The 14,724-nt window shown below is 44.5% G+C and overlaps 1 protein-coding gene across 1 annotated transcript; it reads right to left on the minus strand.

Moving 5' to 3' along the window:
• Positions 1-7,901: 7,901 nt before the first annotated feature.
• On the minus strand, positions 7,902-13,681 carry PROKR1 (prokineticin receptor 1). Its single transcript, XM_065632681.1, has 2 exons — positions 13,182-13,681; positions 7,902-8,598 (listed from the first exon to the last, which is right to left on the minus strand). The coding sequence occupies exons 1-2, from the start codon at positions 13,676-13,678 to the stop codon at positions 7,902-7,904; spliced, it is 1,194 nt and encodes a 397-aa protein (XP_065488753.1). The 5' UTR covers positions 13,679-13,681.
• Positions 13,682-14,724: the final 1,043 nt, after the last annotated feature.

Raw genomic sequence — 14,724 nt, forward strand, 5'->3', positions numbered from 1 at the left:
CTTACTGTTTGCCAAAGTTTTTTCCTACAGGAAGAATCTAGTAGTGTTTTTTTACAGTGTCTGATGATTTCTGTGACCGTAACCTGGCATTCTGTATAAGAGCATTATTTTGGGAATGGCTCTTTAAGCTACTAGCCTTTAGTTTGAAAGTAGAAATAGCTTTTTATCACTGAAGACTCTCAGATGTGTAATCACAAAAGCAAATTTAGAAGTAGTTCTTGGTTTTGCATGATAGATTAAGTTTTGTTACTGATATATCAGGACTGAAAAATAAATGTATGACCAAAGCAGCACACTGGGAAAGTCAAAGCCATAAGCAAACTGCTCTATACTGGTAGACTGAAGTTATCTCTGTTTAAGTGTATTTTCCTGTTTTTGTATTCTTTTCTTAACAGCAGAGTATACTTTTAACCTTCTGGAGGGATGAGCTTGTAACCCCAGGATATTGGAATATTGATCGAAACTACTCTGTCTGAGGCGCAGATAAGACCAGACACTGCAGACCCTTAAATGTCAAGTTACACAATATTTTTTTCAGTGAATCAGGAATGCACAACAACTTAGTGGGCTGAGTCTAGAGATAGTCCCATGATTGGATTTATTCAGGCTATAGTTTAAATATATTAGTGAAATAATAAAAGGCATATTCTGACCATTTATGTCAATTGCCTCCAACAGGCAGAGTATAACATCTCACCCTGTAGTCTTTGCATTGTATTACCCTGTAATATATGCTTATTAGCGCTGAATAAAATAGACTGGTGAAATCTTTTCCACCTAAAAAAGTCATAGAATCATTTTGGTTGGAAAAGACCTTTAAAACCGTTGAGTCCAACCTAGCACTGCCAAGCCCACCTCTAACCCATGTCCCTAAGAACCTCATCTAAACGCCTTTTAAACCCCTCCAGGGATGGTGACGCCACCACTGCCCTGGGCAGCCTGTTCCAATACCTGACAACCCTTTCCATAAAGAATTTTTTCCTAATATCCAATCTGAACCTCCCCTGGCGCAACTTGAGGCCATTTCCTCTTGTCCTATCACTTGCTACTTGGGAGAAGAGACCAACCCCCTCCACGCTACACCCTCCTTTCAGGCAGTTGCAGACAGCGATCAGGTCTCCCCTCAGCCTCCTGTTCTCCAGGCTGAACAGCCCCAGCTCCCTCAGCCGCTCCTCATCACACTTGTGCTCCAGACCCCTCACCAGCCAGGTGTGGCCGTCGGGGCCGGGCAGGACTTGCCTGCGCTGAGCCCGCCGCCCCTGCCTGTCCCGCCAGGCTTTGCCGGTGGGTCGTGCTCCGCTCTGGGCGCCGCTTTCCCTCCGTCCCCGCCCCTGCCCGGTTGCCGCCGAGCGCTCCCGCCGCTGCTCCCGCCCCTCCCGCCCCTCCCGTCAGCGGCGGGTGCGCGCGCCGCTTCGGGCGGTAACGGCCGGCGCGAGGCGAACGGGACGTTGGCGCCAACGGTCGCAGGCGCGAGGCGCTGCCTGAGGAGCAGCCAGAGGCACGAGCAGCGCGGCCGGGAGGAGGAGGAGGAGGAGAAAGGCGTTTTCGGGATGACGTCCGCGGCAGCAGGCGCCTTGTTCCGAGGTACCGACGAGGGGAGAAAGCCGCTTTCCTCCGGGGCCTGTGCCCGGCCCTGCCCTGTGCTCCAGGGTGTGGAAATGGGCGTCATACCAGGGGTTTGAAGTGTGAGGTCCCAGCAGTTCAGAGGCTGAGTGCTGGAGACTGGAGACCTCAGGTGCTGCCTGTTTTCACCGTCAGAAGTGGTCATTACACCCCTGCCCTTGGCATCTGGAATATTGTGTCCAGTTCCGGGCTCCTCAGTTCCAGAAGGACAGGGAACTGCTGGAGAGAGTCCAGTGCAGGGCAACGAAGATGCTGAAGGGAGTGGAGCATCTCCCTTATGAGGAAAGGCTGAGGGAGCTGGGGCTCTTTAGCTTGGAAGAGAGGAGACTGAGGGGCGACCTCATTAATGGTTATAAATATATAAAAGGTGAGTGTCATGAGGATGGAGCCAGGCTCTTCTCGGTGACAACCAATGATAAGACAAGGGGCAATGGGTATAAACTGAAACACGGGAGGTTCCATTTAAATTTGAGAAGAAACTTGTTCACGGTGAGGGTGACAGAGCACTGGAACAGGCTGCCCAGGGGGGTTGTGGAGTCTCCTTCTCTGGAGACATTCAAAATCTGCCTGGACGCCTTCCTGTGCAACCCCATCTAGGTGTTCCTGCTCCGGCAAGGGGATTGGACTGGATGATCTTTTGAGGTCCCTTCCAATCCCTAACATTCTGTGGTTCTGTGAAGGGGCACATAAGAAGGTTCATAAATATATAAACACATTCAAAACCTGTTCTTCAGACAGAATTATTTGTGTGAAATAAACGAAGGCTGGCCTACGCACTGAGCTACATCTGGTGGGAGCTGGGGCAGAAACCAGCCAAGGGCTTTGTGCTCATTAAGCTCTAATCTTCCTGTGCTGGATGTAGGGAGAAGGGTCTGTAAATCACCCCCAAGCCAAGCAGGAGCTACCTGAGCAGGCTTAATTCTGGCATTGCCCAGCTTTGTGGTGCTTGACTGAAAAGGTAGCGTGGAGCCACCTTTCCAGAGCAGTGTCACAAATGTGCCTTTGCTCGTGGGGTGAGTGCCTGTTGCACTTCCATCCCTGCTGCTTGCAGAGGAAGGAGGGGACTCGCTTTCAGAGGGGCCTCCCTGCTGTCATACGTGCGAAGGTCTTGTAGGGTGTAGTCTAAAGTGCATTGCCTTGCTCATTGCTTTTGCTCTACGTACCCATTTGCAGAATTTGCTGTATTCTGGTGTTTGGCACCCCAGAAGGCCCTCCTTGGAGTCTTTCTCCATGCCGCGTCATTCTTCTTTGAGTCATTTGTTGTGCCCTCCTGGAGGAGCACTCCACTGCCTGACTTTTTTGGAGTACTTCAGCATTTGCCTCTTTTGGAGTGCTATGCGCTCACATTTTATTGCTGTGCCTCAATGCGCTTCTTGTAGTATATACTTTCCCTGTGTTACTTGCCACATTTTTTTCTGCTGGAACCAGCAGGTGAGCAGGTGGATGAGTTCACATGGAGTTTTGATGTACCTCAATGCCCTTTTGTGCTCAGGAATGTCTTTTTCTGGGGAATATTACCATCTTTGTGTCTTCCGTCAGTTTTACCCAGTCCTGGTTTTGAGGGAGGCGACTTCGTGCTTTGAGCAACTTTGTGCTCGATGTTGATTCTTAATATTCGTGATTATTTTGGTGGTTTCATGTCAGGTTTTGTCACTCATTTTCTTGTTCTGGATGGTATTAGGAAGGTCACTTTGGAATCTGCAGTGATCCCTCTCCCATCAGTGGTTTTGGGCCTTTTACTAGCAGCATGTTTTAGGGTAGAGTCTGTAGAACAGGATCCTAACAGGGTGTAGAGAGAACAGGAGCTCTGGTGAGTTCGGTAGTGTCTGACTTGTCTCAATTCTGCTTTATTCTGCTCGGTGGCATGTTTTGGTTTTGTTTGGTGGGGGTTTTTTTGTTTGTTTTTTGTTTGTTTGTTTGTTTGTTTTTTCCAGCACAGATTATATCAAGTGTTTGGAAGAGGGTAGGCCAAGCACCCAGCGAGGGTCACAGCCCCTGCAGGCACAGGGATTGAGGGAGAATACAGACACCAGAAGTGTTGCATAAGTGCCCAGGTGCCTGAGAGACAAGAGCTGAAGCATCTGTTGCTACTTGTTGGAGGCATGGGAATTGTGGGAATATCTGCATGGCCCTGTCACCAGGCTGGTGAAGTTGTCAGGGCTGTGCCGTTAGTGTGTGATGCTGTGCTGCAGAGGCAGCAGCTGGAGGGTGCTGTTGCCACAGGAAAGGCTGCCAGGCTGAAAGAAGGAGCACAGTTAAGTCTGGGCTCCTGAGTGAGTGGGTCAGTCCTCAGGGCAGTTTCATGTCCTGGCTGTTGTGGCCCACTCTGGTCTGGGGTTGTGCAGGTCGTTCTTCTTTGGTAGAGGGACAATGGTTGGAGTTTCTTTTCCTGCTATTGCTTTATTAAAATACATACTTTATTTTCTTAGTGCCCATTGCTGAGAATAACTTCTTTTTCTTCTCTTTATCTTCTCTTAGCTGTTTGGGATTGCTATTTTAATTTCTGGTTACACATGCTTTTCTGTTTTTCAGAGAGCCAGTGTGAAGGAGCTGGGACTGGATTTTACCTTCAGTTATCCCTGGAGGAGCTGCTGCAGAAGGAAGCGAGCTTGTGGTTTAGGGAGCTGTGCCACAGGAGGACAGCCAAGCAGGACTCCAGTGTGATAGCACCACATTTTTGCTTTTCGCAATAAAAGTTGGAGCAAGCCACAACTGAGGCATGGCAGCATATGATTTTTTCACTGCATGGTTATCTAAACCCTACTAACAGCTCTCAGGAAGATGCCTCACTTCCACCCACTCCTCATCCTTGATGCATCCCCCAGCTCCTGCATGGTGAAATCCTTATTGCTGCTGTGCCTCTGGAACTAATAGTGGGCAGTTGGCGGCTATGGAGGTCTCGCTGCAGTTTTTACTGCAGTCCAGTGGGTAAGAGCTTGTGCTGGAAGTGGCTGCTGGTCCACGACAGATGCTGCTTTCCTCCTAGCTTGCGCTTTTCTTTCTCAATTTAAGCGTGACTCTTGCAAGCGGAGCTCCAGGTAGGTGCAGTTCATGTTCAATTCCCTCACTAAATGTTGCCATTCAATGTAAGTGAGAAAGTTTCTGCAGGGAGGACCCGGGCAGGGGGCAGCAGGATAGTCCCCACCTGAGAGGGAGCTGAGGGAGCACCCATTTCTGGAGCACCTGCTGGCACCCACGTTCCCTAGCCTGAGTTGTGTGGGTACAAAAAAGCCTTTCTGTTCTTTTTTACCTGCACAACTCATTTAAGGTATAGGGAGTGTGGGGTCTGGCCCCTTCCCTGGCTGCTCTGGCTGGTCCATGGCCTACCTGCTCCCCTCTGCCTGAGGGAGCCACCCAGGTCAGGGCCTGTCCCCGCTGCACACTTCTACACTTAAAGAGAGTTTTTAAGTGACTTTAAGAGTCTTTTAAATTCTTCGTTTAAGTGCAGTCATGGGTGGCAGGCAGGCCCTGGCCGATGGAAGGGGCCATACCCTGTCACTCCGTAGATGAAATGAGTTCTGTGGGGACAAAAAAGCTTCATGGGGTTTCTGACCCCGTGCAAGGCCCTTCGGCTCACTGTCCTGGGCCCCTGGTTGCTGGAGGTCAGTTTAGGAGCAGGCATCGGTCCCTGAAAGTGAAGCCTGTGACCAGTTTGGGGGTGTTTGGAGTTGGTGCAGGTACAGGCTAGGGGCAATATGACTACTTGGCTGCTCTGATCAGGAATAGGGGACCACTGCCCTTCATCAGTGGGATACTCTGATTTCTCAAGATGCTGCTCACAAGAAATGCAGTTGAGGGCAAAGCACAACTTCTCCTGCTGCACTATCTGGTGGTTCATGCTGAAACACTGCTTTTCTGCTGGGAAGACCTCAGTGTGTCAAAATAATTGCAATGTTGTGGATCCCGAAAGCTAAATCTGCAACAGGCCTTGTTGCAGCTGCTGCTTTACCTTCACAGGGACAGGGGTGTAGTGGTGGCTGAGAACACTGGGCAGGCTGGATCGGAAGAGTTTTCTTGGAGCTCTCAAAGTGATATCCAGAATTTTAAAGCAATTTTTTCCCCAATTTTTGCTTGGTACTATATTGTATGGTGGGGTTTGTTGTTGTTGTTTGTTTTTTGTTGGTTTGGTTTGGCTTGGGTTTTTTTGTAATAACTTAGCCTGAGGTGGATTTCCAGGTGTGGAAAGTTGTCAGTTGTTTGGCTTTATTGCACAAAGAAAACTAGTAGATGGAAGGAGTATCAGGATGCTCTAATGACAGGTAGTATTGCTAGCTAATCCCCAGTAACTAGCACAGGTTTCAGGAGGTAAATATGGGTGCATGCAAGATCAAGCCTCTTGATGATGAAATACTGCAACTCCCAGGTCTTTAAATTTCATTGCCAGGCTGGGAAACAAATGGATTTAGTTCTTATCCCTATTGAAAGATGTCATTTTGAATAATTATTTCAGTAATTGTTTTGCCTAACAGAACAAATTATGAGATCCTCTGCCATGTGTATTTTTAAGAGCAGCTAATTGTGAGAGGACTTGAGCACTTTAATGGCTTTGAATATCCTTTTGCCATTAAATTTAATTGGTCAGCCTGGTAGTTTTTCTTTGCAGAAATGGGATAATTCACATTAGTCACTTGGGTAGGAAAATTATGGCTAGGGTAAAAATACAAAAAAATAATTCACAATGCTGGTATTGATTCCATGTTTATTGTTTTATTAGCAGGATTTGCTCTTCACTTTAATTCACAAATAGACAAATTATTTACAAAAGCCATTTACTCCAAAAGTAGGTGATACCACATACTTTAAACCAGGAAGCATTTGTCTTCACGATAGAAAATACTTGATTTCAATATATAAGAGTCTGTAATATCTTATGTGTAGTTTAAATGTGTAGATATGACTGCAACTGTCACCTGCTTTAGCACAATTATCGCTTAAGAAACACCTGTCCTGGAGTTGCACAAAATCAGAATAGTAAAAATAGCACTGGGAGAGGCAAGGCAGAATTCATCTTGAGTTGTTTCTTCACCTTTGACCAGACAACGAGCTACTCACTTCAACCAGTGACTGGCTTGCCGAAGCCTAGAGTCTGTCTCCATTGCTTGCAGAAGGGCAGATAATCTCAAGATCCTTTTTTGGCCCTACTTGTACTTTATTTTGAAGGTGTACACAGACTTGATAAGATGTCTAGACCTGGTTCAGCAGGGTGGGTCCTACTGAAAAACAAGCTGAAACACATGAAATTGCATCTGAACAGAAAGAAAACACTTTTTTTTTTTTCCTGGGAGGGCTGTTGAACACTGGCACAGGTGGTCCAGGGAGGCTGTGGAGTCTCTGTCCCTGGAGTCAGTCAAAGCCCAACTGGACACAATGCTGGGGAACCTGTTCTAGCTGACCCTGTTTGAGGAGAAGGGTGGACTGGGCAATCTGGAGATGTTGTTCCACACCTCTACGATTCTGGGATTGATTCTGTGAAGAGCTGAGTGACTCCAGGCAGCAAAGCTGGCCATATAGTGCCTGGAGATGAGAGAAGGGAACAGGTCACTTCAATATGCAGCTGTGCCATTTCCAAATACATAATACACACAGTAACACTCTACATAAAACTACAGAGTGGAATGCTGATAAAATATTTTAAAACAAGGTGTCACAAGAAGAGACTTGAGGTTTTCACTAGACTGTGAAGCAGTATTTAGCTTTGTAGAGAATGTGTCTTTCATAAGAGCATGCTGTACCTTGGACAGTGTAAAGCTGGTGGTCTGTAGACTTCAAGGAGCTTCATCATGAAGAGTAAACTGAGAGGACAAAGTGACACAAAGCAACGTGGGCTTTTTTTGCCATCCTTCCTCTTGTGAGCAGAAGGAAAAGGACACCAAATAGCTTAAAGCTACAAATAATAAGCTCAAAGGGATTAAGAGATTTCATCTAAGAAGAAACAGAGAGGAATCATTGCTAGGATCAGCAGTCAACTCCTCCATCATTGAAATATGCTTTAATGCATTCATAGACTTTTTTGTTCACCTTAAATTTTAAACAACTCTAAAATGAGCGTCTACATCCCAAATTTACAGATGGGTGAACTGAAGCACAGCATCAGTCTGGGTTACGGGATTATACAGCAGTCCAGTGAAAAGAGTTCTGGTGGAAATGCATAGTAGGCTGCTTTTCGAGGGCTCTCACCAATGGTGGGTATTCCCACAGACAAGGGAGAAGTTTCTGAGGAGGCGTTACTACCTCTTTACCTCCTCTCCAAAAAATGTGAGATTAAAACTGCAGAAAATTTATTTCAGTTTTATGCAGTCTACTTCCTCTGTGACAGGCATTGCACTTGTTCTCAGGTCTAAATCTGTGCTAGATTTGCTTCCTTTATATGTTGATCTCCATCTGAGCAACATGATCTTCTTGAAATACTTTATGGTGTTATTTTTTACAGTTACAAAACACAGGGTGTTTATCATGCTGTTACTCATAGCAATGCATTCAACTATGTAAAAAGCAGTAAGATAATGCTTCTCTTTCACAAAGATCGTGGGGAAAAAGTCACGGACAATTATTAAGCCATAGAAGGGTGCCCAGCAGAGAACATAGGCAATCAGGATGCACATCAGTACCATAACGGTTTTTCTTCTACATCGAAGCCTCTTCCTGATCTGTTCCGTCTGAAATCCTGGTACGGTTTTAAACCAAAGCTCCCGAGAGATCCTGGCATAACACAAGGTCATCGTAATCACAGGTGCGACAAATTCAATGCCAACAATGAAGAGGAAGTATGATTTGTAATACATCTGCTGGTCAACTGGCCAAATTTGACCACAAAAAATCTTCTCCTGGTTCTTCACTATAAATAACACTGTTTCGGTAGCAAAGTATGCAGATGGGATAGCTACAAGTATGGAGACGATCCAGACCAAAGCGATTAGGAAGGTTGCTGTTTGATAATTCATGCGTGGTTTCAGTGGGTGAACAATGGCCAGATACCTAGAACAGACAGATACATTCAAAATGAAGTCTGAAAACACTGTTAGTCAGAGCACGCTTCAAAATACAAATGGAGAGAATTTGGCAGAAGGAAATCGCTGTCATTCTTAAAGAGAGCCTGACAAATTTGTCCATGAGGAGAGTTTTGAAGTATCAGCCTTGAGCCAAGTTCCTAAATCTAGTCAGAAACTCTGGAGTGAGTGGCTGAAGGTCTTATTAGCACAGTGGGTACTTGGCAGTCTGAAAATCTGAGTGTATGGTAGGATGTCTGAAGATGGTTTTAAGATTTCAGTCTTAAACCTGTTAACAAGATCAGGCTGAAAAAGTTGTAACTTTGTATCACAAACTTCTTAACACAGAACCAGGTCTGGGAGTTAGGGAAGGCTGGAAGACGAGGAAGAGAGGGAATATTCCTATTACTGACAAATATGTTTGCAGGACCTAGCACAATATGCGGGTGAAGTCATATCCAGGATGTACCATGACATAGCATCTGGAAATTCTTTGGTGTTTGTACTGTTTTCTTGGTTCTTTCATGGGGTGAAGAGAGCTGAAAGTGGTGCTAATGAATAGTTAGAGCCAGCAAAGGACTCTGCATCCATTTTCTGCCCGTGCAAGTTTTGGTTTCATCTGCTGGAGGTGACTATTGCTAATTAATCTTAAATATGCTGCCTTAAGTGATGTGCCAAACCATAAAACTTGAGTTAGGTACTTGCACTCCTTATGGCTGTAAAGCTGCAAGGTGGATTGCAGTGTTTCACAAAGAAGTGTGGAGAAAGGGAAGTATATTACTTGCAAGATCCATCAATTGCCCTTGATTCAGTTAAAAAGGTGCTAGGGCCAAATGACATTCACTCTGATTTTTGGTTTTTTGTTTGTTTGTTTGGAGTTTGGGGGGATGGTTTTTTTAAGAAGCTATAGATGTAAGAAGAGCTTTCGTTAGCATACATTGTCCCAGAAAGATTAGGATATTTCTGCTAAAAAGGGATTTCTATCAGAGACATTCTTGAGCTCCCAGTACAATTGTATTTAACACAAAAGATTATTTGAAAAAGTGGAATTTCTCATTCATTCAGAGGCTTTTCTATGTGTTTATATTCTATGCATAAATAGCATGCACAGGATATATTAATTAGAAAATAAAATGGAAAGTCAGCAGCACTTTTCATCAGCCAGATCTTGGAAGCAGATGAATTGTTCATTGCTCTTAATAGTGCAGGCTAGATGTCAAGGGACAGCAGAATTACTCTGCCTCATCGTGGAGCTGATAAATGAATATTTTTAGATTGTGGCCTGTGGAGACAAGGTTGTGGGATAATGTATGTGTATACATTCATAAGTATGCATATGTGCTGAGCAGAACATTTGGCTGGATGGGGTAAATCTCTACAAGAGAGTCAGAAGGGAGCTTTTGTGATGGATTTCCTGATTGTCATTGCTTATCGCACTGGGGTTGTTAACTATGGAGTGGTTCTGGAGCACATGGACTGGGTTCAGATGAAACTGCCCTGGACGGTGTTCTCCAAAAATGTACATAGAACACACCAGTCACCCATGGGTGTTCGGTCCAGGGGACCCAGCCAGAGCTACCACCCCAAATATTTACAGCATGGACATTGAGCCCTTAGCATGTACTCTTGCTCTTCATATCCTCTCCTTTCACATTGCATTGTTTTCTGGTGTAGATGTGGCCTTAAATATGTGAGATTCTTATGTTTCATGTGAACAGACATCCAGCAAGATGAAAGAGGGCCACACCTGCAGGAAATCCCATGGGACAGGCTCACCCTCTGTATGCAAGTGAGCCCTTTTAAATTATTTAGATTTTGTTAGGAGCCCATTCTTTTTAGAAACTGAAGTCAATGATCCACATGACATAACCAACATGGAATGGTTGATTGTTAAATTAATGCGGTTTCTCTTTGTTTACCAAGTCAAAAGCTCACAAAAAAAAGGCAGTATAACCAAAACAGTGTGTTCGTACAACAAACTTCAGTGATTAATTATTTCCAGGATTGTTTTTAAAGATTGGTGGGGAGATATGCTAGAAATCTTCTGATTTCTTAGCAGGCATAAGGGCTCAGTGACCCATGTTACTTCATCAATTTAGGATGCACTAGCAGAGCTTTCCAATAAATTTTTTTAGAAGTGAAAAAATATAAACAATAGAAAATGGTAATGCATACATGATGGTGTTTAGAAGCTTAACCCTTAGTCCTCAGCTGCTGTTCAAAGGTTATTTTGTTAGACACTTGTTAAGGATTTGTTTCATAGGAGCTGATTTTCCTTTCCCACACAACAGGCAAACATCTCTGAACTTCCCCAGTGTCATTCCACAGACTTCTGCTGACGTCAGTGACAGCTGAATCAGCCGCAAACAAGCTGTATCTATACAACTATCGACAGGGTTAACTGTTCCTGAGCTGTCTTTTGGAACAGGTACCGAAAACTATGCAACATCAGACTAGAGCATAAAATGGTACATGACAGAAATTGGGTGAAAAAAGGGAAGCGGGGGGGGAGATGGGAATCATACAGTGTGTATATGCAGAGGGTATACAGAGATGTATATTGTGTTTGTACACAAAAGATGACTTGTTGTGATGGCCTTTCTGTAAAAAGTTTACTCTGCAGGCTTTCTGTGAGTCAGTCATGTCAGACTTATGTCAGCATGAAGCTGATTCTCAGTGCCTGGGTCTGTCAGAGCCTGCAGTGCATGAGGCTAAGAGAACAGGAGTCATAAGAAAGAATACAATTAAATTAGATTGTTAAAATTCCTGGAGTGAGAGGCAGGCGTTGAAATATCTCAGGACTGCAGCATAAAGCAGGTAGTGTAGCAGGTGGATATTATTAAGTTCTGCTTACCCCATTATGAAGGCCATAGGAAAATCACTGCTAAACTGGGTTGGTGCAGGATTTTATAATTTTCTGGATAATGCCATAAATATGGGTGTCATAAATGATGACCTGTGGGTCTTTCCTGGCTTGCCACTGTGCCATCCTCAGAAGCATGTAAAGAGAGGAGAGCGTGAGAGGAGAGTATTTTAATAGAGCGGAGAGTGCTGGCCACAGTCACTGACCAGCTAAGACCTCAGTACTATTGAGTGGTTAATGTAATGATTGTTGGGTTTTCTCAGTGTGGCATGACACAAAATAAGAACTCTATTTTGCAGGCAAGACAGAAGTCTTGTCTTTTACTCACTTTCACAACAAAACAAAAAGTGGGAAAAATACCCTAGAGGGACAAAGAAATATCCTGTAAGGCAATAACCTGTTGGAAACTCACCTGTCAAATTCTGTATCACCAGTCAATTGTTTCTCTCACTGAAGAGTATTTACGTAACTGTTTGTAGAAAAGGTTAGACTCAGAAAAGCTGTGTAGGTGTTGCGGTTTAACCCCAGCTAGCGACTGAAACTACAATAGCCACTTGCTCACTGCCACGCCACTCCCCAAAACTGGAGAGAATCAAAAGAGAAGGGAGAAACTCGTGGACCGAGGTGAACACAGTTTAATAAAATAACAAAATTTTACTATTATACCACCACTACTATACTATGTATAAAATGGAAAATAAAATACAAGGTAAAAGATACCCAATGCAATTCCTCATGAACTCTGTCCACACCAAGCAAGCAGTCCCAGGAAGCAGGACCCTGGTCATGAACAGCCAATTCTGGAGGAAGAGGGAAAAAGGCAGAAAGGCCCAGAGACCTCTGCAAAATGGCAGGATGGCAAAAGGCTGAACTAAAAGAAAACTCCTGAACAGAACTGCACTGAAAGGGAGCAGAACTGGAATGGGTCTCCCTAGCCGGAAAACCTGACTTTCTTTAAACATGAAGCATGATGCTAAAGACATGGAATATTGTTACTGATCATTCGGAATGTCAGTCAAGATTCTGCCCCATCCGTGGTCCCCTTCCTCTGCCTGCACCTGTGGGCAGAGAGCTCAGAAAAACCTTGGCTCCCAGACAACAACTAAGATAACAGTAAGCTCTTACGTTCTCTTTGTTCCAACTCAAAGACACTGTAAAGTTATTTGAAGAAAAACATTATTTCTGTCCTGGGTTGTTACCATCTTATTCTCAAACTAAATCCAAACAATGACTGTGCTAGCTGTGAAAAAGAAGAGTTTCTAACTGCGTGAAGAACGTTAACTTGCTTTCAGTCAAACCAGCATAGTAGGTCAGTAGTGAAGGTTCCTTAGAGACGTATGGTTTGGATCAGGATTATATAGTGCTGTTAAACACCCCCATCTCTGGGTGTTTCTGATTTCTTTCTCCTCTTTCCCTTATTTCATAAATCCTCTCCTACACTTGAGCATATCTTTATGAGAAAAACATTTTTTTAATAAATGAGCATTCTTTTCATGGGAAAAGCTCAATCAAGAAATTTCCACTGAGTTTTCTCTGGGGTGATGTCACGACCTCATGTAATTAAATTTTTATGAAACAAGATACCTGGTACCTACCTGGACATTAGCAAATCCTGCAGAACAGCCACGCACATTAAAAACCTAGAAATCTGGACAGCCAACCTCAGGAGCTCTGGCAATGTCCTCGTGCATTCATACCACCCCACTTACCTGTCAACGGCTATAGCCAGGAGGGCATTGGTAGAAACATAGAGGGAGACGGTCCGTAGGTAGTTGACTGAGGCACAGAGGACGTGGCCATGCTCCCAGGACAGCTGCCGTACCACGTAGTAGTCCATCTCGAAGGGGCAGCACACGATGGCCACAATGAAGTCTGAGATGGCCAGGTTGGCAATCAGCAGGTTGGTGAGGTTTCGCAGCTTCTTGTAGCGGGCAAGAGCAGCGATGAAGATGAAGTTGCCGATGCCACAGACCAGCATGATGCCAACCAGAGCCACCCCGATCACAATCTTGGCTGCAAAGAAAGTGCGGGTTTTGGTCACGTCATCTTCACTGTCCAGTGGCAGGTCGTAGTCGCTGTAGCTGAAATTGAAAGGGAAGGAGAAGTTTCGCAAGGAGGTTAAATCCCCATCATTGAGATTGTAGATTGGAGCAAAGTTGAGGTTGATGGTAGCATTTGGGTTATGTTCAGCTTGCTCCATGGCCATGTGTGTCTTCTTTTGACATGAGTCTTGGCTGGCCCTTGATTTCGTGTTAGAATTACCCAGGGTGGCAGGGCACAATGGTGGCAAGCGAGAGACCTCATCCAAAGTTTCTGTCTGAGCAGTGAGTCACCTTGTCTTTGTCCCCATGAGATTATAGAGCAACAGCCTCATTTATCTCCTTCTGTGGAAACAAAAAAGAGGCAAACATTTCCTGAGAGGAAATTACAGCAAAAATACTGTGCTTGAGGGAAAGCAAGACCCACCTTATTGCTTCACAGCAATATTGCTTGTTCTGCACAGTGGGAAGAAATACCCTGTGAAACGATGCTTCTGTTATCATAACATCCCCTGAGTTGCATAATAGACTGGTTGTTACACCCAGCAGTTTTGTTTACCAATTATGAAATTTTATTTTCAGCACACAGTGAAATGAAGTTATAGGAGTGTAAAATCCAGTTTGAACCCTGCCAGCCTTCAAGCCCATGGTGCTCTCAGCCCTGGGCAAGGTAAATAAAGTAAAATGAGATGACACCTCAATTTGCTGAAAAGTGTCTGATATGCCTTTTGGACAAAGTTTTTGCTTTATGCTAGATGTTTCAGAGCTATGTGGTAGGTGAGAACAAAAAGAGAGCTGATGTTCTGGCTTCTGAATACATACCTTAATTAAGTAAGAGTTGCCAAGACCCAAGGAAATAGCAAAGCCAGCACTTTCCCTTTTGGCAGCCATTAATTGAGTAGGGGGACCAAATTTTCAGCCAGCATTATCCATTATTGCTTCTCTCAAATCAGTGGAGCTCTGCCAGTTTGCACAGACAAGATTTTGAGCCATGAACCAGCTTGTAGGGCTTTGCTGTGATGACAAAACTGCCATTCACAGGGAGAGTGCTTCCACAAAGAGACTCTTGAAATGAAAGGGAAAATCTTCATTAAGCAAGATGAAGTGCCTTGAATTTTTGAAGGAGGAGCAGGCTCCCCTTTTTTTACTACTGGTTGTACCAAATGTTAAAAATTGATTTATTTTCCACACTGAGGGGAAAAAAAAAATCTAA

Source organism: Caloenas nicobarica, chromosome 3 (assembly GCF_036013445.1).
Source record: "Caloenas nicobarica isolate bCalNic1 chromosome 3, bCalNic1.hap1, whole genome shotgun sequence".
Classification (NCBI taxonomy): domain Eukaryota; kingdom Metazoa; phylum Chordata; class Aves; order Columbiformes; family Columbidae; genus Caloenas; species Caloenas nicobarica.

Excerpts from the sequence above, each read along its gene's own strand:
- PROKR1 (XM_065632681.1), bottom strand. The coding sequence starts at position 13,678 with ATGGCCATGGAGCAAGCTGAACATAACCCAAATGCTACCATCAACCTC. Across the intron at positions 8,599-13,181 it reads CTGGCTATAGCCGTTGACAG|GTATCTGGCCATTGTTCACC; the intron begins GTAAGTGGGGTG and ends TGTCTGTTCTAG.